General features: G+C 42.7%; 1 protein-coding gene across 4 annotated transcripts in view; it reads left to right on the top strand.

The window, feature by feature from the left end:
• Positions 1–22538, top strand: part of AP4E1 (adaptor related protein complex 4 subunit epsilon 1) — an 80574-nt gene that overhangs the window by 15589 nt on the left and 42447 nt on the right. For all 4 annotated transcript variants that reach the window (XM_084894082.1, XM_084894081.1, XM_084894080.1 and 1 more), the window contains 5 exons: positions 1983–2149; positions 5470–5543; positions 15863–15985; positions 16087–16196; positions 17467–17606. In XM_084894082.1, coding sequence (XP_084750208.1) covers positions 1983–2149; positions 5470–5543; positions 15863–15985; positions 16087–16196; positions 17467–17606 — 614 coding nt within the window. The remainder of the gene's footprint in view (positions 1–1982; positions 2150–5469; positions 5544–15862; positions 15986–16086; positions 16197–17466; positions 17607–22538) is intronic.

Below are 22538 nucleotides of genomic sequence, written 5' to 3'. Positions count from 1 at the left end.
AGTAGTAGGCACATCATAGAATTAGGCTTTTGTTTTTTTTAAATTCTCACCTGAGGATATGCTTTTTTTCATTGATTCTAGAGAGGGAGAGACAGAGAGAAACATCCATGTGATTGGTTGCCTCCCTTATGCACCCTGACCAGGGATTGAACCCGTGACCTGGGTATGTGCCCTGACTGGGAATTGAACCTGAGAGCCATCAGTAATCCAACCATTGAGCACACCTACCATGGCAGTCTTTTTTTCTTTTTTTTTTTTAAATATATTTTATTGATTTTTTACAGAGAGGAAGAGAGAGGGATAGAGAGTTAGAAACATCGATGAGAGAGAATCATTGATCAGCTGCCTCTTGCACACCCCCTACTGGGAATATGCCCGCAACCAAGGTACATGCCCTTGACCAGAATCGAACCCGGGACCTTTCAGTTCACAGGCTGACGCTCTATCCACTGAGCCAAACCCGTTTTGGCTCCTTTTTTTTTTTTTTTTTTTTTAATACAACATTTTTTTCATGTTACTGAAGAAGCATAGAAAAATGATAGGTAGGAAGTGTTTGAAATGTTCAGATTTGTGGCTTTTTAAGTATTGATTGTGTTTCATACAACTTTATGGGATGCATAGGAGCTTATAGAAATGAGGAGAGCCTATTGGGGTTGCGAAAGGTAGAGACTAGTGTTGATGCCATACAATGGTACTGTATCAGAAAAGCTAGGGGGGTTGAATGGTGTGGTAAAAACATTTTCTAATTGATTACATGGATTTCTACTAATTCAGCCCCAGTGAATTGCCTGAAACACTTTATATCTGAAAGTATGTATTTGTGAGAGATTTCTTGAGTATCTCATAATGAAATGGAATATGCTGTTGAATTTAATTTAAAATTATAGAATTGAAGGTATCTTTAATGCATTGTGTTCTAGAACATTATGATATAAATAGATATTTGATATTGAATCTTATTTTTCCTCTAACATTTACTAAACTTTGCAAGAGCTATTATTTCCTTTCAAAAAAATGTGTCCTTGATATATAATAAAATTACGATGACGAATCTAGTGTTCATTTTGAGGAATATGTATTTAATTCCCCCAGGCCAAGAGATTAGTCAGATATATAATCAAGGTACACTCATTCAGAACCCCAACATACTTAAGTATTATATGACTGATTAGTTTTTTAATAGACAGATTCACTGACTTTGGAGTGTTTAAATGTTTGAGTAATCTTAGCTGTGCTCTTCCACCCAGAACACATTTAGCTAATTTACATAAGACATTTGCAAAGTTTAGAGATTGAAAACAGGTCTTAGTTTTCCTCAAAAGTAGAATTATTACATCCCTTTTTCAGTATTCCAGTTCTTTTTACCTTTAAAAAAATATATATTTTATTGATATTTTACAGAGAGGAAGGGAGAGAGAGAGAGAGAGAGAGAGAGAGAGAGAGAGAGAGAGAGAGAGAGAGAGAGAGAGAGAGAGAGGGCTAGAAACGTCGATGAGAGAGAAACATCGACCAGCCGCCTCCTGAACACCCCCTACCAGAGATGTGCCCGCAACCAATGTACATGCCCTGGACTGGAAACGAACCCGGGACCTTTCAGTCCGCAGACCGACGCTCTACCACTGAGCCAAACCCGTTTCCGCTCTTTTTACTTTTTTACTTATTGCTGGTATTGATTATTAAAGCTTCTATATAAGATGTAATTATAAGAACTTTTGAAATATGATTATACTGTGTGTGGGAACAAGTAGGGAGTGGTGGAAGCTTTTTGGGGGATGATTCAGCTTTGGATTGGTAGCCAGTGGAGTTTCATCATGGAAGAAATTAAGCAGATTAGAACACTTTCATTAAATGTGAACATGGAATTTCTAAGTCAAAATGTATTAAGTTAGATTCCATATGGCATTTCAACCAAGTCTATTTTATATGGTATTAAGACATTATTATTAACGGAAGGTTTTTGGTTTTATTTTTTTTGGATGTAGGAGAATTCATCTGGATATAAAGATTTGACTGGGAGTTTTGTAACGATTTTGAAGCAAGTAGTTGGAGGAAAGCTCCCAGTAGATTTCAATTACCACAGTGTTCCAGCACCATGGTTACAAATCCAGCTCTTGAGAATACTGAGACTTCTAGGAAAAGATGATCAAAGGTAAACTTAAGTAAATTTGTTAGTAACTTAGAGGTTTCAAGATAAGCCAGATTCTCCTAATGCTTTGGGTTTGCTTACTAGTGATAAATAAACCACTTTATAAGAAGTATATAATTCAGGTTGCTGGGATAATACTGGCTCTCTGCTTATCTAAATCCTATTCTCAGTGAAAGGTACCAGTGAAGCTTTATGTTTTCTCTGAAGCTTTCTTAGTCATTCTACTACAGAGGTTGGGAAACTTTTTTTGTCAAGGACCAGATAATAAATATTTAGGCTTTGTGAGCTATCTGTTGCCTGTTGCAACCATTCAACTTTGCTGTTGTATAGCTCAAAAGCAGTCATAGACAGTACACAAACAAATGAACACAATTAATAAAAAAATCTTTTTATGGACATTAAAACTTGAATCTCATACATTTTATGTGTTGTGAAATGTTATTATTTTGACCCCTCACCCCCATTTAAAAATGTAAAAACCATTCTTAGCCAGCAGCAATACAAAATTAGATGACCAGCTAAGGGAGCCTGCAGACTATCGCTTGCTGACCCTCAGCTCTAATTGGATGTGAGTGCTTCACCTTAATTTGTTTGTCTGAATACTCCTTTAACCAGTAATTTATATTTTATGGGTATCTTTCCTATTAAATATATTTCAAACTTACAGAAAAATTTCAAGAATAGTAAAAGGAGCTATTTTATGCCCTTTATCTAGATTTATTCATTGTTTGCGTTTTCTCTCTTTCTGTATGTGCATGTGTGCACACATTATTATTTTAAAACTCACTATTTTAATTTTTTTTTTTTAAGAGAGAGTGGAAGGGAGGGCAGAGGAGGGGGAGAGACAGATAGATAGAGAAGCATCAATGTGAGAGAGACATCAATTGGTTGCCTCTCACATGCACCCTGACCCAGGCTTGGGATTGAGTTTGCAACTGTAGTTCATGCCCTTGACCAGAATCAAACCTCAGGGCCAATGCTCTAACTGCTGAGCCAATCCAGGTAGGGCACACATTCTTTTTATTTTTTTTCTGAACTATTTGAGAGCAAGTCCAACTAGATTTTATTTCCCTTGAGAGTAAGGACCATGGCTTGAGTCCCTGAAGAGTTTCAGTGTTCTGATTTTATGAGATTCGGTTCTCTTTCTTGCAGTAGGATTCATTTACATTCTGATTCTTAGCCTATCTTTACAAAGGGATTATCCTTGAGGCTGTCACTCCTGGTAACGCCTTGTCAGCAACTTGTCAGGATCCATTTGCCCTTTGCACTCCTGATAAGTACTAACTTGGCTGTGTCACTCTTGGTGTATTGCTAGTTTATTTTTTTCTGTGTTTATGAATCTCAATCCTGATTGAAATATAGGGATCTGATGGAGCAGACACACATGAAAAATGCTTGTCCTAAATACATTTTATTTTATGTAACCCAACCTATCTTGTTGTGGAGCTCTAGTTAGAGTTCACTGGAATTCTCTTTTAAAACCACTAATTTCCTAGTAATGCACCCAGGCCTTACTGGTCAAAAAAAAGATTTAATGCCATCAGATGTTTTCAGGAAGGAACTTTGAGGCTTTTAGTGAATTTACTAAATGTAGTAACTCATCATCTTCCCTTTCTTTCATGGATGAATTTGGAGAATACATACAAAGATGACTAAAAGCGCTTACCTTCAAAGGGCTCAGTTGAATGGAAACTAGGCACAATTAAAGTGAATAAAGATTGGAACTCTTACAATGTTGTGGAACATTAAAATGTTTTCTCCTTTGTTGTCCCAACTCTAATGAGATTTTATATTAACATAAACCTTATATTTCTTTAGAAATGATTAATTCAATGTGGCAAAGAAAAATGTTATTTTATAACATATTCTAATGTATTTAATTGAAAGAAATAATTTACTAATTTATCATTTATTGATGGATCTTTATATCTATTGTTTGAGTATTTTCTTGTGTTTTACAGCATCTTGCTTCTTAGATTATTTATATTTAGCTTGATCATGTCTGCAAATGTTTCTATGTTTCATGTGGTTAAATATGATTTATGCCAGATATTGGCTTTTATAATTAAGAAACTAGATTGTAATCCAGGTGTAGAATTACTAAATTGGGCGGGGGAGGGAAAATTTGTAACATCTACTATATGGTTATTGTCTGTGGAAGAAATGCTTACACAGTAAAATGGAGGATTTTAGAATATGGTTATGGATTCTCACTGGGTATTTATACTTTGGTCAAGATGGAATCAAAGTATACACTCCAGATTGAATTTGATCGCTGTGTATTTGGAGAGAAAGAAGACATTTTTGATAAAGATATACATGATTTTTGTGTAGCCCCAGTTTATTTTGATGTTTTTGCTTGTTTGCTTTACTTTCTCTGTAAGACTACTATGTGCATGCTAGGTTGAAGTAGCTTTTATTTCTGTTAGTAGTTTTTGAATTTGTAAAACATTTAAAAATACCAGCTGAGAAGCCATAGTTTTCACCTTGGCATTTTGTAGGGGACTTTTCTAGGCAGGAGGATGAGTGCTAGGACTCTGTAAGGCACTGCCTTTCTTACAACATCTCCCTCAACCCAGTTAAAGCAACAGTAATAAGTGATCATAATGGCTTAGGAATGGACAAATTTCTCAATTCTCTTTATATTTAACACAAATGGAAGCTAAAGTTTTCTTTCTGAAGAAGTGCATGTTGCTCATAGACTAGTGTTGTTTTTTAAAAAATATATTGATTTTTTACAGAGAGGAAGAGAGAGGGATAGTTAGAAACATCGATGAGAGAGCATCATCGACCAGCTGCCTCTTGCACACCCCCTACTGGAGATGTGCCTGCAACCAACGTACATGCCCTTGACCAGAATCGAACCTGGGACCTTTCAGTCTGCAGGCCGACACTCTATCCACTGAGCCAAACTGGTTTTGGCTAGACTAGTGTTTGAATATTTTTTACAAAATTATGTGGTTTAAATACAGATAATGTGCTGTCTGGAATAATCTGGATCTGACAGGTATTACTGTAATAACTTGGAACAGGTAGAAATATCTTATTATAAAGAAAACTATAAAAGATAGTGTGTTCAACCAAGCAAAAGCCTGACTTGTAAACTAGGTACAAGTTTAGGAAAGAGTTGATTGACATGTTTAGTTAAACTCATGAGAAAGAACAAATGGGACTTTTAAAAAGTGAAATTCCCATCGCTTCGTAAAATGAATTTTTTCACTTTTCTGTAGTTCTTTAGTTTTAAAGAGAGAGAAGTTTGACAAACTATGTTTATTGGGTTTTAATACTATAATTTTACTGCAAATAAAATATCTTTTAAACAGGACAAGTGAATTAATGTATGATGTTCTTGATGAATCCTTACGAAGAGCCGAGTTAAATCACAATGTCACATATGGTAGGTAACATGTGAATGCTACTCTAACGACTAACAGTATTTTTCAGTATCATAGCTGAATCTGTGTAGAATACTACCAATTCCAATAGAATTTTATGTCAATTTTTAAGGTGATTCTTTGGGTTATTATTTTTCTTCCTTTTAAAAAAAATATTTTTGTTGATTTCAGAGAGGAAGGGAGAGGGAGAGAGAGAGAGAGAAACATCAATGATGAGAGGGAATCATTGATTGGCTGCCTCCTGCATGCCCCACACTGAGGATCGAGCCCCCAATCCAGGCATGTGCTCCTGGCTGGGAATCAAACTGTAACTTCCTGGTTCATAGGTCAGTGCTCAACCACTGAGCAACACTAGCTGGGCGGGTTATTATTTTTCAATGGGAGTATTGAATAGTGGAAATAATTTGAAATTATGGCATTATTTTTAAAAATATATCTTTTTTTTTTTTTTTTAATCAATCTTTATTGTTCATATTATTACAAAGGTTCCTCATTTCTTCCCCCCTCCACCAGGTTCCCACCCCACCCTCCGCCCCCTCCCCATCCCCCATTGTCCTCATCCATAGGTGCACAGTTTATGTTCAGTCTCTTCCTCCCTCCCTTTCCCCGATAGTAAATCCCTTTTCAGATAGTAAATCAGTTACTTAGCATTTTCTCATATCAATAATACCTCCACATGCCCAATGATACACTTCACACAAAAGACATTTCCAAATAGGTCAACCAGCCTCATCCAGGCCCCACCCAAGGCACTCACAGATCAACACCCCAGCGCTATACTAACTCAACACATCCAGATCTAAGCCTTCATCACTTGATTCAGCAGACCCTCAAGTTTCCGCAAAAGTTTCCAGCCATGTCTGAGAGGCAGCCGTGGGCAGGTACAGGCGAGGAGCGAGCTGTTTCGGGCCTGGCTGCTCCGGGCCTGGCCTCTGTTGCTCTGGTTCGTTCCACAACCAGCTGCTCCGGGTCTGGTCACTGCCGCTCCCGACCTAGTTGCTCTGGACTTGGCTGTTGCTGCTACAGGCCTGGCCGCACCCGACCCGGCTGCTCTGGGCCCGGTTGCTCTGGGCCCGGCCGCTCCAGGCCTGGCCGCTCCCAGCCTGGCAGTTGCTGCTCCGAGTAAAAATATATCTTTATTGATTTCAGAGAAGAAGGGAGAGGGAGAGAGAGAAGCATGATGAGAGAGAGTATCATTGATCAGCAACCCTTTCACATCCCCCAACTAGGGATTGAGCCCGCAACCCAGGCATGTGCCCTTGGCTGGAATCGAACCTGGGACCCTTCAGTCCACAGGCTGATGCTCTATCCACTGAGCAAAACCGGCTAGGGCTATGTCATTACTTTAAATGTTGACCTAAATTCATTTTTATTTGTCTCTCTTTTAAGACTTTATTTTTTAAGAGAAATTATCTTTTTATTGAAAATATTCATTAACTTAGTAGACCTGTTCCAGATTTAATAGAATAGTTCTTAAATACATCAGTTAGTCAACTAGTTGTGAAATATTTAAAACATTTCTGTTGTCAGGCCTTGTGCAAGATACTTGGAATACAGCTGTGAATAAAATAGTGTTATCATTTAGCTCACTGATTAGACAGGGCCAGTGCTGTAAATGTTATAAAGGAGGATTACAGGGTGCTGTGGGGAGAATACAGCAGCTAGTCTTAGGTGAGGGGGAGAACAGGGAAGATTTTTATGAAAAAACGATATTTAAGAACACAACTGAAGGATAAGTAGGATATAGATGGTATATATATGGAATAATAATAGTATTTTGTGAAGAGACAGTAGTTCTTATATACATTTTATGTAATTTGAAAAAGTAATTTAGTGATAGGAGACAAGTTTGAGGGGAGAAAGGGGGAGGAACCAGAAAAGTAACCAGAAACACTTCCAATCATAATAGCCAGAGGGAGGAACTATTAGTTCTTTATTGATCAATGTGAGAAAGCTGGGTGAAGAAATTGGGATATTTAAGAAATAGATATAAAACAGTGTGAATTTTGCATATTATGCAGAAGGGTAGAAGAGGCATTGAGAGATATAACTCAAATGAGAAGTCATTTCTTAGATCTGGTGAAGTACCGTGAAGATGGGGGTGAAGAGTGTTGCTGTTTCTTTCAGACAGTGATAAACTGTTGCTCTTTAAGAATAATGGTTGTAGAAGTGTAGGGTAGAGAGCAGAAATTGAACTAGTTTATTTTTTATTTATTTATTTATTTAAATATATTTTATTGATTTTTCACAGAGAGGAAGAGAGAGGGATAGAGAGTTAGAAACATCGATGAGAGAGAATCATCGATCAGCTGCCTCCTGCACACCCCCTATTGGGGATGTGCCCGCAACCAAGGTACATGCCCTTCATCGGAATCGAACCCGGGACCTTCCAGTCCGCAGGCCGATGCTCTATCCACTGAGCCAAACTGGTTTCGGCAGAAATTGAACTAGTTTAATTGAAATAAAAGAGCTTGACAAAGATGCAGTAGGAATAAGGAGAAAGGTTTGTGTGCATAAGCCTCATACAGGAAAAATAATGCAAATGATAGTGAATTGGGATAGTGAATTTAAAAGGATAGAGTTAGGTTTTGCATGTATAAATGGTGATTAAAGTCAGTAAGAGTGGTTTATTCACTTGTTCAACCTATATTTATTGAATGCCTATAAAACAAAAACCTTGATTTGTAAACTAGGTACAGATTAAGGAAAGAATTGATTTATATTTCTCCATGTTCAGAATGGGAGATTAAAGGAAGAATAAGGTAGACACAGCCCCTGCCCTTATGAGTATCTATCTCTATAAAAGCCTAAGCGACCATTGCAACCGAACGGACGACCAAACAGGCTGTGTGAGGCGACCCGGCTGGCAGGGGGGTTAGTGAGGGACGGCCACACGACCGAGCAGCAGGCTGCGTGGGGTGACCAGGCCAGTGGGGATGAGGGGGTAGTTGGGGGCAATCAGGCCGGCAGGCAGGTGAGTGGTTAGGAGCTGGTGGTCCAGGATTGTGAGAGGGATGTCCGATCCCAGGGATCAGGCCTAATTCAGCAGTCAGACATCTCCCGAGTGGTCCCAGATTGGAGACGGTGCAGGCTGGGATAAGGGGACCCTCCTCCCCATGCACAAATTTCGTGCACTGGGCTTCTAGTATAGTATAATGAACAGTTGACATTGTGTAGGATCCTGCTATGTAATGAGAAGACTAAGGGCCCAGAGGTAAGGATGACCCTTACTGAGGCAGATGGTTTGTCAGAAGATCCAGAGAAGTGTCAGAGTCTTTGCAGGCAGCTAAAGGAAGTTAAAAAGTTTTCCTTGAGATATAATCATTGTCTAGGGTAAAAATTGTAAAGACTCTCCAGGAATTCTGTTTATAATTAGTTAAGAATTTGTTTTTCTTGAAGAAAGCCCCCCCCCCTTTTTTTTTATAATCGCATTTCAGCTTCAATGTTTTTATAAGTAATATATGCACATGGTTCAAAATTCAAAAAAGTACAAAAGGGTATTCAGTGAACAGTAAGTGTCCCTTCAATCCTTATCACCCACCACCCAGTTCCCCTTTCTGGAGATAACCGCTATTACCTGTTCCTTTGATTTGCAGAATACTGTATACCTGATGAGATAGTTTTTAATGTTTTTCACTGGGACACCCTTCTCTTATTAAGGTTGCTAGAACAGCCAACACCAATAGTTCGCCTCTTTGTGTTTTTTTTAGTTTGTTTATTATTTATTTATTTATTTTAGTTTGCCTCTTTGTAGGCTGTTAGTCCAGCATATCACCTTCTACAGAAACTTTACAGTTTTGGTTGTTCTGTTTATTTCTATCATTATGCTTTTTATTCCATATTTATATTAATATTGTTTATAGATAACATGGGTTTTAACAATAGTACTCTCTAGTAATCGTAATATAAATATTTGATTGTTTAAGAATGTGAATTTTAAATTATAAACTTCATAAAGGAAGGGACTGTGTCTGTCTTATTCATCAGCATATCTCAGTATCTGGCACTGGATTAATCAATGAGTAATATGTTTTAACTGAGTGGAAGGAAGGGAAAGTTATACTTTATTGGTTATCTATTTGATTGAGTTTCAGCCTTAATATTTTCTAAACCACATTTTTATGAAAGTTTTATTATTATAATTTACCTTAGTGTCAAATCTGTCAGATATGTCAGAAGTATAAAATATAATTTTTGCCTTTAAGGAATTTATAATATAATGGAAGATATAACTTATTTATGAAAGCACAATACCAGTATAAGACAGAATGTAGAGGGATGGTACAGGGAGTCAGTACTGCAGGAATTCAGAGTTGATGGAGATCACAGAGCTTTATTTTTTATTTATTTATTTAAAATACATTTAAAAAAAATATTTTTTATTGATTTTTCACAGAGAGGAAGGGAGAGGGATAGAGAGCTAGAAACGTCGATGAGAGAGAAACATTGACCAGAGCTGCCTCCTGCACACCCCCCAATGCCCGCAACCAATGTACATGCCCTTGACCAGAATTGAACCTGGGACCCTTCAGTCCGCAGACCGACGCTCTATCCACTGAGCCAAACTTGTTTCAGCTACCGGGCTTTCGATGAGAGAGAAACATCGACCAGAGCTGCCTCCTGCACACCCCCCAATGCCCGCAACCAATGTACATGCCCTTGACCAGAATTGAACCTGGTACCCTTCAGTCCGCAGACCGACGCTCTATCCACTGAGCCAAACTTGTTTCAGCTACCGGGCTTTATCAATGTAACTAGAGGCCCGATGCATGTAAGGGCCTTGCCCAGCCCTTGCCCGCTGCGGCTGTGGCCCCTGCCCACTGCAGCTTTGTCCGGAAGGATGTCCAGAAGGATGTCTGGTCTAATTAGCATATTACGCTTTTATTGTTATAGATAGGACCCTAAAAGGTAGGTAGGATTTAGGTAGCCAGAAGGGATGTTGAAGAGAATTTTAGGAAGAGGGAACATGAGAAATGGTGCAGAACTGGAGATATTTCATACACTTTCAGAGAACACTGACTCACTGGCCTGGGCAGCTCATGGTGGGAGCAGGGGAAAGGCCATGTTGTGGAGGTGTCTTCATGGTAGCCAAAAGAGTTTGGACTTCACACTGAATAAATCTGGAGGTAGGGGAGATTTTTGGGCAGGGTACTGATAAGATGAGAATGACATTTTTAGTAGACTGGTAAATTGGGAGAATTATATAAAATGGATATAGATACCTTTTCCTGTTTTTCACCCTAAGTATACCTAAAAACCCTGGACATTATATATAAAATAAATGTAAGACTCTGAAAGGTGGAGAAATGAAGGTAGACATTTAGGGACCTTGGTACACAAGGAACGACACCTTGGTGAATATTGGGTTTTCTTTTTGCCTCGCATACCCCAGACAGCAACCTGGAAATGCCAACAGGTGCAGACAGAATACCCCAAGAATAACGACCATGTTTTATGAATGGACTCCAAGAAGAAAAGGGCAAGCAAGCAAGAAAAGTTTAGAGAATAGCCCCTCTATCTGTGGGTCCACCAGTTGCAGCAAAGGCTTAGAGGAGATCTGAGATTTCTACTCTCACTAGGTGTAAGGAGGTGCCCCAACCCTCCCGCTGGGCTGGTGGCAGGAAAGCCCAGGTCATTCCTGCCAGATGTTAATGGGGGCACGCCCCCTTCATTATCAGTGTAGATAATGTGGGAAGCCTGGATTTCGCTTTATCCAGGAGTAGGAAGGAGCAGTGTACCGCTCCCTCCCTTGCTGGGCTGGTGTTAGAGGAAGCTAGCGAAGGCCACCCCCTCAATGCCAGTGGAGACAACATAGGGAGCAGTAATGAAGTATCCCTTCCTCTCCCAGGCAGGGTAGTGTTAGCAGCTACTCGCACCTCCCACCCAGAATGAGTCAGAATTCCCTCCTCTGAAAGTGTCATAGAGGCAGCGTGGAAAACCTGGGCTCCATTGGGTGGTACCCCATCTCTGCCAGAGTGGTGTCAAGTAGACAGAGAGGTAACTTATTTAAAATGAAAGTAATGTCATCTGAAGGATAAGGTACCAGTAGAACTTCTTCAAATGTTGTGCATATTCCAAACCAATATATCTATGACACATTCACAATGTTGTGGGTGTTAGAAAGCTATTAATTTTTAATCTGGTAATTTTTACTTGATGATATTTTGGTTAGAACCTGGGTTGCTCTGGAAGAGTAAATAAAGCTCCAAGCTATTCTATCTAGTGAAGAGGGAATATGCTAATTGACCATCACTCCATCACAAAGATGGCTGCACCCACAGCTGAGGCCAAGTTCCCATAAGAAGCCTTAACGAGCAATCTGTAGGGACCTGAGGCTACCCCCTCCCCCGCCCCCGTGGGGTTTGACAGGGGACCTAAGGCCATGCCCCCACCTGGCAAGGCTTGATGAGGGATTTCAAGGTGCGCTTCCCATCCTGGTGCTGGGCTAGGGGACCTCAGGCTGCTTCCCCTGCCCCCGCGCCAGGCCAGGGCACCTCAGACCGTATCCCCCTCCCGAGTGGGGCTTGACAGGGGACCTCAGGCCATCTCCCCACCTAGCAGGGCTTGACGGGGACCTCAGGCCTCGCCCCTACCCCAATGCCAGGCCTGGGGACCTCAGGCTGTGACCCCTGCCCTGGTGCCAGGCCAGGGAACCTGAGGCCATGCCCCTCACTCGGCGGGGCTTGATGGGGGTCCTCAAGGTATGCTTCCCGGCCTGGTGCTGGGCTAGGGGACCTCAGGCCGCACCCCCACACCAGCACCGGGCCAAGGGACCTGAGGCTGCACTCCCCTTCCTGGCCGGGCTTGACGGGGAACCTCAGGCTGTACCCCCCACCCAGCGGGGCTTGTCAGGGGACTTCAAGGTGCAACCCCAGTGCTAGGTCGGGGGATCTCAGGCCGAGCCTCCCGCCCAGTGGGGCTTGACGGGGACCTGAGGCTGTGCCCCTCTCCTGGTGCCGGACAGGGAGACCTGAGGCTATGCCTCCCTCCTGCCTGGTGGGGCTTGATGGGGGACCTCAAGGCATGCTCCCCATCCTGGTCTGGGCTGGGGGACCTCAGGCCACACACCCCGTCCTGGCAGGGCTTGACAAGGGTGGAACTGGCTGGGTCTGGATCTAGCCCAATGGCTGGGTGGCGGCCAGGTCTGGGTCTCATGCCATTTTGAGGCGCATGTCGGTGGCCGGACACTTGACTGGGTCCTGTGGTGAGCCCCAGACTCTGATAGGAGGAAGGTTTTTATATACATTTTACTAATTTTTTTTCATCTCTGACACTTCTATTATAAAGGGCAAATAGCGATATTAAATTATTTCCTCTAATCCCCTTTTAATGTGCCATTAGTGTTTTTATATTTAGAAATCTTCAGAAACACATTTCTCTCAAACATTGTGGAAAGACCACTTTTATGAACTTATATTCGGATTTTGTAGAGTTGGAGAATAAAAGGACTTAGTTCTAGGTGAGAAAATAATTTAAACATTTAAATTCATTTTCAGCTCATTTACGCCAAAGCTGACTAGTAAATGCAGTTTTTGAATTACTAATTTTACCTATACTAGCTTTCCAGAAATCTTACAAGCATTTATATAAAAGTTGAGATTTCAGATGAGTAGTAGTAAGAAGTTTTTGTGGTAAAATTGGAGAGTTCTGAATGGCAGGAATCCAATAAGGAAGAAATGTCAATTATGATAGAAAATGGAGCATCACAATTTTTAATCTTGCTCAGGGCTGTCACATTATTAGTTCGGGGTTTGGCAAACTTCTTAAAAAGGGAACTGGATAGTAAATATTTTAGGCTTTGTAAGTCACATATGTTTCTGTCACGTATTTTCCTGTGTGTGTGTGTGTGTGTGTGTGTGTGTGTGTGTGTGTTTACAACCTTTGAAAGTCTAATTAGAGCCAGGCCACATGGCTCAATGGTTGAGCTTCGACCTATGAACCAGGAGGTCATGGTTTGATTTCTGGTCAGGGCACATGCCTGGCTTGCAGGCTCCATCCCCAGTGTGGGGTGTGCGGAAGGCAGCCGATCAGTGATGTTTCTCTCTCATCATTGATGCTTCTATCTTTCTCCTCCCTTCCTCTCTGAAATAAATAAAAATATTAAAAATAAATTGTAATTATACACTTGAAAGTAATATAATGTTTTATGTCAATTATATCTCAATTAAAAAATGTAAAAACAATTCTTAGTTCACAGGCTTGCAAAAATAGGCTGAGGTTAGCTGGTTAAGGCTCAGTTTAGTTCATAATGTTGTAAAGTCAACTTTTTCATAGCACAGAATAGATATTTTATAGTGAGGCATCCGAATATACAAAGTATCTTTTTAAGTTCAGTTAACTTACTTTGTAGGTTTTTCTTAAAAAAAAAAAGTTTGTCCTCTTTTTCCTCCTTTTTTTTTTTTTTTTTTAATCCTTACCTGAGAATATATTTATTGATTTTAGAGAGAGGGGGAGAGTCAGAGATAGAGACAGGCATCAATGTGAGAGAGAAACGTTGATCAGTTGCTTCTCCTATGCAGCCCGATCTGGGATTGAACCTGCAACCTAGGAATGTGCCCTTACCGGAATCGAACCCACCTTTTTGGTGTATGGGATGACACTCCAACCAGCTGAGCCACCTGGCCAGGGCAAGTGGCTATTTTTTATACTTGCCTATCAATTGAGGCACACATATATACTGTGTAAGAAAAACTTTATATAAACCCTTCTTTTTTTAAGTCAGTTCCATTCTTAATTAGCACTTTATATTTCTGATTTCTCTATCAAAAGGGTTTATATAAAGTGTTGTGTTTTTTTTACACAGTATTTATGTGTGCCTCAATTGATAGGCAAGTATAAAAAATAGCTAGTTGAATATTCAGAATCTATCATGCATGCAAAGAAGTGTTCGATTGTTATGGTTTTTTAAACGTTTGAAAATAGAGAAGTGATTCTGTCAGGGACACTTGATATGCTTCAACTTGCACTAGAACTGCTTTTAAGGCTGCAGAGTCTGCCTCAGTTCTCATGCTATGATTGCATAGGCCATGCTGGACTTGGTAGTGCCTCCCTGATTCTTCTTTACTGTGGCAAAGCTCCAGCTCCATGACTGATGCTCTTGAAAAGAGTTTGAAAAATATGGTAGTGTCACTTTGATCATCTGTCATAGGTATATTTTTGACCATATAAGAAAATCATATTGAACACTATCAAGGTGTTCAATAAATTGTTTTATATTCTTTGTGGTTAATTTTTAAAGAGGTGATTTTGAAGATTTTTGAGCAGAGGCTTTACTTTGAAATAAATGCTAAAGTATCCCAAATGATTATATTGAAAAAATCACATATAGAGTTTTTTTCTTTTAAATATATTTTATTGATTTTTTACAGAGAGCAAGGGAGAGGGATAGAGAGCTAGAAACATCGATGAGAAGAGAAAATCAGCTGCTTCTTACACACCTATTATTGGGGATGTGCCCGCAACCAAGGTACATGCCCTTGACCGGAATCGAACCTGGGACCTTTCAGTCTGCAGGCCAATACTCTATTCACTGAGCCAAACTGGTCAGGACTAGAGTTTTTGTATACAAATGGTAGAAATGTCCAGAAAAGAAATTATTTTAAATAAATTGTATTAAAATAAATTACTTTAGAGCATTGAAATAGAAATATCTACTTATATAGGAATAATGAAAATGTTACCTATGGCCGAAACTGGTTTGCCTCAGTAGATAGAGCGTTGGCCTGCAGACTGAAGGGTCCCGGGTTCGATTCCGGTCAAGGGCATGTACCTTGGTTGCGGGCACATCCCCTGTAGGGGGTGTGCAGGAGGCAGCTGATCGATGTTTCTCTCTCATTGATGTTTCTAACACTCTATCCCTCTCTATTCAACTCTATAAAAAAATCAATAAAGTATATTTAAAAGAGAGAGAGAGAAAGAGAGAGAGAGAGAGAGAGAGGGGAAATGTTACCTATGTGTCATTGGACTGTGAGCTCCTTGAGGGGGGGAAGGGTTTTTTCTGTTTTGTTCACTGCTGTATCCGTACTACTAGAACAATGTCTGGCACATAGGGGTGTTCAGTAAATAGTTGTTGCATGAATTAATGCATTATTTTTATCTGTTACTATTCAAAATTCTCTTTAAATTGTACTGTTAACATATATAATTGTAAAAACTGTATAAGTCTGAAAACAACGTTTATATCTATGAAAATTTTCCAAAAAGAGATTTTTGACTACAACTGGCCTTCTAATTAGTTTGCTTTGTTATGAGTTCCACACAAATATTTTTTTTCATTATGCCTTAACATGATCCCTGACATTTTTATGTTTTCTTTCTCTAGCCATTCTGTTTGAATGTGTGCATACAGTCTATTCTATTTATCCCAAGTCAGAATTACTTGAGAAGGCTGCCAAGTGCATTGGGAAATTTGTCCTGTCACCTAAAATAAATCTCAAATATTTAGGTAAGATGATTGGTTCTTTTGACAAAAATTACAAAGAGAGCTTTTGAAATTTGCTGGGTATTTGTTGCAAGTCACTTCATATAATGTGATTTTGCTTTTAGGACTGAAGGCTCTTACCTATGTTATCCAACAGGATCCCACTCTGGCTCTTCAACACCAGATGACAATAATTGAATGCTTAGACCATCCTGATCCCATTATTAAAAGAGAGGTAAGCTGATGTTTTGAATTATATATTACAGTTTTAAAACTTTTTGTTGCCATTATGGAGAGAAATTAAAGTGGTGGGCAGTGTGTGTGTGTGTGTGTGTGTGTATGTGTGTGTGTATTTTAACTTTTGAGAGCATTTTATTCTTTCTGCTAAATTTAAGAAACTTTTCTAAAAACTTCTTGTGTCAGTATTCACAGGAATGGTTTTAAATTATGAGTTGGAGGAATTAGGTCCAATTTCCTGTATAGACTCAATAATATCTTTTTAGTCCAAGATATTATATCAATAGAAGACCTGCATTTTATTCCTAGTTTTTATTAGTACCATTTTGAGATATATTATATGATGATTAATAATCTTTAATTGTTCTCTATAATACTTGTAAAATGGGATAATACATTCCCTATTACATATGTAGGAATGTATGAAAACATGATTTTAACTTCTTGGAAGGAAAGGTATATTATTTGCTTAATCTTTTTCAACTTTTTCCGGTATCTATATAAATATTTTTGTTAATTCTCATGTAGAGAAATCACTCTATATCTTCATTTAAAATGGTACATAGGAAGTTAAGAAGAATGGATAGTTTTATTTCTGATTTTAAAAGTACTAAAGATAAAAGGGGCCACTAAACATGTAACTTACTTAGAAGCAATGAGTTAAAGTAGTTATTGAGAGAACATTGTATTGCATTAAACAATTGTAATTTTTAAAACATTATGAATTTTAAAAGGTACTGTGTTTGAATTAAAACTATTCTTATTATTTATATATTTATTCTTACCTGAGGATATATATATTTTTTTCATTGATCTTCATAAAGAGAGTGGAAGGGAGGGAGGAGGAGAGAGAAAGAGAAAGAAAGAGAAACATCTGTGTGAGAGAGACACATCAATTAGTTGCCTCCCACACATATCCCGAACCAGACCAAGGATCAAGCTGGCAATCGAGGAACGTTCCCTCGACTGGAATTGAATTCGAGATTCTTCAATCTGTGTGTCAACGCTCTATTCACTGAACCAAATGAGCTACAGCCATAATTAATTTTTTAAACAATAGTTTTATTTTTCTTAAGTTCTTTTTATTTCTAATGGTTACCATTATTAAGTCCTGTGCATTTTTTGCATACCTATTAAATGGCCTGTTCAGGAGATCTACATACCAGTAAAAATGAAATAATCAACTGTGTTATAAACATGTTATTGTATTCATTGGTGTTATCATGTATAGTTTTATAATACTGTTTTTATTTCTCTTTCTTAAATAGACACTGGAACTTCTTTACAGAATTACTAATGCACAGAATATAACAGTGATTGTCCAGAAAATGCTTGAATATTTACATCAGAGCAAAGAAGAGTATATTATCGTTAATTTGGTTGGCAAAATAGCTGAGCTGGCTGAAAAATATCCTTTGTTTGAACCATAATCATACAATGCCTTTAGTTACACAGTGATTTAAAATGATTGGTATGGACATGTTCACTTGCAAGTTGAGTTCAGAGACCCAGCATAATTTCCATTCCTGATATTCAAGCCTCTCTGTCAAAAATAGGAAATTGTGTAGACTTCTTAGGGGATGGCTTTTTTCCTGGCTCTTTTCATTCATTTGGTCAGTATTATGAGCAAGAAGATACAGGAATGTCTACCTGATTTCTCTATCAGTCCCTCCTTGTCTTTGACTTTACTTCCTGCTCAGTTTCTTTTCTGAGTTTTTTTGTTTTGTTTTTAGGGGTGTGTGGGTTGGGTGGAGAAATCAGGATGCTAACATCTATCCTTTACACTGCAGAGGTTGGCAAAAGTAGTTTTGCATTGTATGGAAAATAATACAATCCTATATAATAAAGAAGTAATATGCAAATTGATCATCACTCCAACACATAAGATGGCCACCCCCATGTGGTCAAAGATGGCTGTCCCCATGTGGACACAAGATGTCCGGCAGGGGAGGGAAGTTGTAGGTGATCAGGCCAGCAGGGGAGGGCAGTTAGGGGCAAGCAGGCTGGCAGGGGAGCAGTTAGGTGTCAATCAGGCTGGCAGGGGAGTGATTAGGGGGTGATCAGGCTGGCAGGTAGAATTGGTTAGGGGCAATCAGGCAGGCAGTCAGGCGAGCATTTGGGAGCCAGCAGTCCTGGGTTGCGAGGGATGTCTGCCCGTTTAGGTGGGATCGGGCCTAAATGGGCAGTCAGACATCCCTCGAGGGGTCCCAGATTGGACAGGGACCCATCCCCCCTTCACGAATTTTGCCCACCGTGCCTCTAGTAATTAATAATAATAATAATAATAATACCAGAATAAACTGTTTTGCATAGATTTACAACTATAAATCTATTTTTGCTTACCCCTGTATTGTTTATATTAGAAATTATCACAGTAAAGTAGTTGGGAACTCCATTCACATGATACTTTTCTTCACATTCGTGTTTTGTTTTTTATTTAATATATTTTATTGATTTTTTACAGAGGAAGGGAGAGGGATAGAGAGCTAGAAACATCAATGAGAGAGAAACATTGACTAGCTGCCTCCTGCACACCCCCTACTGGGGATGTGCCTGCAATCAATGTACATGCCCTTGACCGGAATTGAACCTGGGACCTTTCAATCCGCAGACCGATGCTCTATCCACTGAGCCAAACTGGTTTTGGCCACATTAGTTTTTTAAAAGTCAGAGGAACTTCTGGTTAAGACTCAATACTTCAGACAACATAAATTTATTATCTCATAGTTTCTGTGGGTCAGGCATATAGGCATGGCTTAGCTGAATTCTCTGCTTAGGACCTCTTAAGGTTGTATTCTCATTAAGATGTCTGTTGTTAAAGCTAAGGAAGAATGAATGAATAATGTTAATTAAATTATCTTGGAAATTGCTTAAATCCTAGGCAGTGCTCTAGGTTTGGCCAGAAAAATGATAAAATATTAGAACTGAAGAGGAGCAGATTAGATAGGAGGTTAAATAACTTGTTCAAGTAGACAATTCACAACATTCAGTCTCTCTGAAGTGTATATTATTTCCCAATATCTATTGTCTGTAATTTGCTGAAACATTTCTTTTTTTTTTTTTTTTTTTTTTTTTTTTTTAAATCAATCTTTATTGTTCATATTATTACAAAGGTTCCTCATTTCTTCCCCCCTCCACCAGGTTCCCACCCCACCCTCTGCCCCCTCCCCATCCCCCATTGTCCTCATCCATAGGTGCACAGTTTATGTTCAGTCTCTTCCTCCCTCCCTCTCCCCGATAGTAAATCCCTTTTCAGATAGTAAATCTGTTACTTAGCATTTTCTCATATCAATAATACCCCCACATGCCCAATGATACTTCACACAAAAGACATTTCCAAATAGGTCAACCAGCCTCATCCAGGCCCCACCCAAGGCACTCACAGATCAACACCCCAGCGCTATACTAACTCAACACATCCAGATCTAAGCCTTCATCACTTGATTCAGCAGACCCTCAAGTTCCCGCAAAAGTTTCCAGCCATGTCTGAGAGGCAGCCGTGGGCAGGTACAGGCGAGGAGCGAGCTGTTTCGGGCCTGGCTGCTCCGGGCCTGGCCTCTGTTGCTCTGGTTCGTTCCACAACCAGCTGCTCCGGGTCTGGTCACTGCCGCTCCCGACCTAGTTGCTCTGGACTTGGCTGTTGCTGCTACAGGCCTGGCCGCACCCGACCCGGCTGCTCTGGGACTGGTTGCTCCGGTCCCGGCCGCTCCGGGCCTGGCCGCTCCCAGCCTGACAGCCGCTGCTCCGGGCCTGGCTGCTCCCAGCCTGGCAGCCATTGCTCCTGGCCTGGCCGCACCAGACCCTGCTGCTCCGGGCCTGGCCGCTCCCAGCCTGGCAGCTGCTGCTCCGGGCCTGGCCGCTCCCAGCCTGGCAGCCGCTGCTCCGGGCCTGGCCGCACCAGACCCTGCTGCTCCGGGCCTGGCCGCTCCCAGCCTGGCAGCCGCTGCTCCTGGCCTGGCCGCACCAGACCCGGCTGCTCCGGGCCTGGCCGCTCCCAGCCTGGCAGTCGCTGCTCCGGGCCTGGCCGCTCCCAGCCTGGCAGCTGCTGCTCCGGGCCTGGCCGCACCAGACCCGGCTGCTCCGGGCCTGGCCGCTCCCAGCCTGGCAGTTGCTGCTCCGGGCCTGGCCGTTCCCAGCCTGGCAGTCGCTGCTCCGGGCCTGGCCGCACCAGACCCGGCTGCTCCGGGCCTGGCCGCTCCCAGCCTGGCAGCTGCTGCTCCGGGCCTGGCCGCTCCCAGCCTGGCAGTCGCTGCTCCGGGCCTGGCCGCACCAGACCCGGCTGCTCCGGGCCTGGCCGCTCCCAGCCTGGCAGCCGCTGCTCCTGGCCTGGCCGCACCAGACCCGGCTGCTCCGGGCCTGGCCGCTCCCAGCCTGGCAGCCGCTGCTCTGGGCCTGGCCGCACCAGACCCAGCTGCTCCGGGCCTGGCCGCTCCCAGCCCGGCAGCTGCTGCTCCGGGTCTGGCCGCTCCCAGCCTGGCAGCCGCTGCTCCGGGCCTGGCCGCACAAGACCCGGCTGCTCCGGGCCTGGCCGCTCCCAGCCTGGCAGCCGCTGCTCCTGGCCTGGCCGCACCAGACCCGGCTGCTCCGGGCCTGGCCGCTCCCAGCCTGGCAGCTGTTGCTCTGGGCCTGGCCGCTCCCAGCCTGGCAGCCGCTGCTCCAGGCCTGGCCACACCAGACCCAGCTGCTCCGGGCCTGGCCGCTCCCAGCCTGGCCGCCGCTGCTCCAGGCCTGGCCGCACCCGACCCGGCTGCTCCGAGCCTGGCCACTCCCAGCCTGGATGCTCCGTGCTTGGCTACTGCTGTTCTGGGCCTGGCTGCTCCCAACCCGACTGCTCTGGGCCGGGCTTCTCCAGGCCCAGCCACTCCGTGTCTGGGTGTTCCTGGACTGGCCACCCTGGGCTTGGCCGCCTCTGCCTCAGGCCTGGCTGCCACTGCCCCAGGTCTGGCTGCTCCAGTGCTGGCCGTTGATGCTCTTGTTCTGGCTGCTGCTGCTCTGGGGCCTGGCCACTGCTGCTCCGGGCCCAGCTGCCACTGCCTTGTGCCTGGCCACTCTAGGCCTGGTCGCCGCTGTTCCAACATTCTGTCCCTTTTTTCTCTTTTTTTTTTTTCTTTTAAAAAAACAAAACAAAACGCATTTATGTTGCAATGTTGGCTGGTGCGTTGAGTTCTGACTAGTCTTTGATTTTTCAAGATCTTCTTTGTATTCTTTCTTAAGTAATTTTACTATCATTTGCTCTCACTTGATTTCTTCACATTGAGAACTTCTTTGGTTTCTTCCTCCTTGTCCTGGGAGCTCAGCAGGTTGGCCTGTGGCACCCCTTTGTTCTCCGCGGGCTCCCGCGCTGCTCCAGCCTGTTGCCGGGGTCGGCGCCGCCCAGGAAGCAGCCCCCGTCCTTGGCTCCGTTGCCAGCGCTCAGCAGTCGAAGGCTCAGGGGCACCCCCCCCACTGGGGGCCCCGTCGCCCGGCTCCTTGCTGGCGCCCGGCTGGCCGGTGTCCGGCAGGGGCTCCTGCTCCTCGTGGCGTTCCTCCAGTCTGGGGCTTTCTTTCTCCCTCCCACTAGGGGAGTCCAGGATCAGAGTCAACAGACTGTCCTCTGCGCACAGTGTGCGCGACTCCGGGGGCTCGGCCTTTCGCCGCGCTCCCAGGACTCCACCTCACAGCTCCGTCTCCCCTGCCCGAGCCTGGGTCCCCAGGGACTGGCCCAGACCTGGAGTTCGGGGCGGTCTGGACTGAGGCTCAGAGCTGCCGCCGGAGGCTTTGTTTCTTCCGGCTAGGGTAATCCAGCATCAGAGTCAACATTCAGTCCTCTGCGCGCCATGTGCGCGCGACTCCGGGGGCCCCGCATTTCGCCGTCCCCCGGGATTGTCTCCCCCTGCCGGAGCCTGGGTCCCCAGGGTCTGGCACATAACTTGGGGCTCAGCGCTGCCGGTTCGGGGGTTCAGCCCAGGCTGGGGGTTCTATTTCCTTCCTGCTAGGGAACGCCAGGCAGCACCCAGCCCTCTCCTCCTCTCCGGCTGCGACCTCTCCGCGCGCGCGTGCGTGCGAGCGCGCAGCATGTCTCCGTACCTTAGGCTTTTTTTCAGCTCCTCTGATTTTCCTTCTGGTTTTCTCCCTCCTTCCTATTGTAGAGTTTTCAGTCAGTCGACTACCTGTAGCTCTGGGCAATGTCCACTCTACATTTTAGTTGTATTCCCTTGAAATTGTTGTGAGCTGCTGCGGCTAGGTGTATACCCGAGCAGCCATCTTGGATCCTCTGCTGAAACATTTCTTTCATTTACTTGCCATTTATTATTGGATGCCTGTTATGTACAAGGCAGAGTGCTAGAAAAATTGACCTGAA

The sequence above is a fragment of the Pipistrellus hanaki genome (assembly GCF_964339955.1).
Source record: "Pipistrellus hanaki genome assembly, chromosome: 1".
Classification (NCBI taxonomy): domain Eukaryota; kingdom Metazoa; phylum Chordata; class Mammalia; order Chiroptera; family Vespertilionidae; genus Pipistrellus; species Pipistrellus hanaki.
Note: the sequence above shows the minus strand (reverse complement) of the source record. Positions and strands in the feature narration are given on the sequence as shown.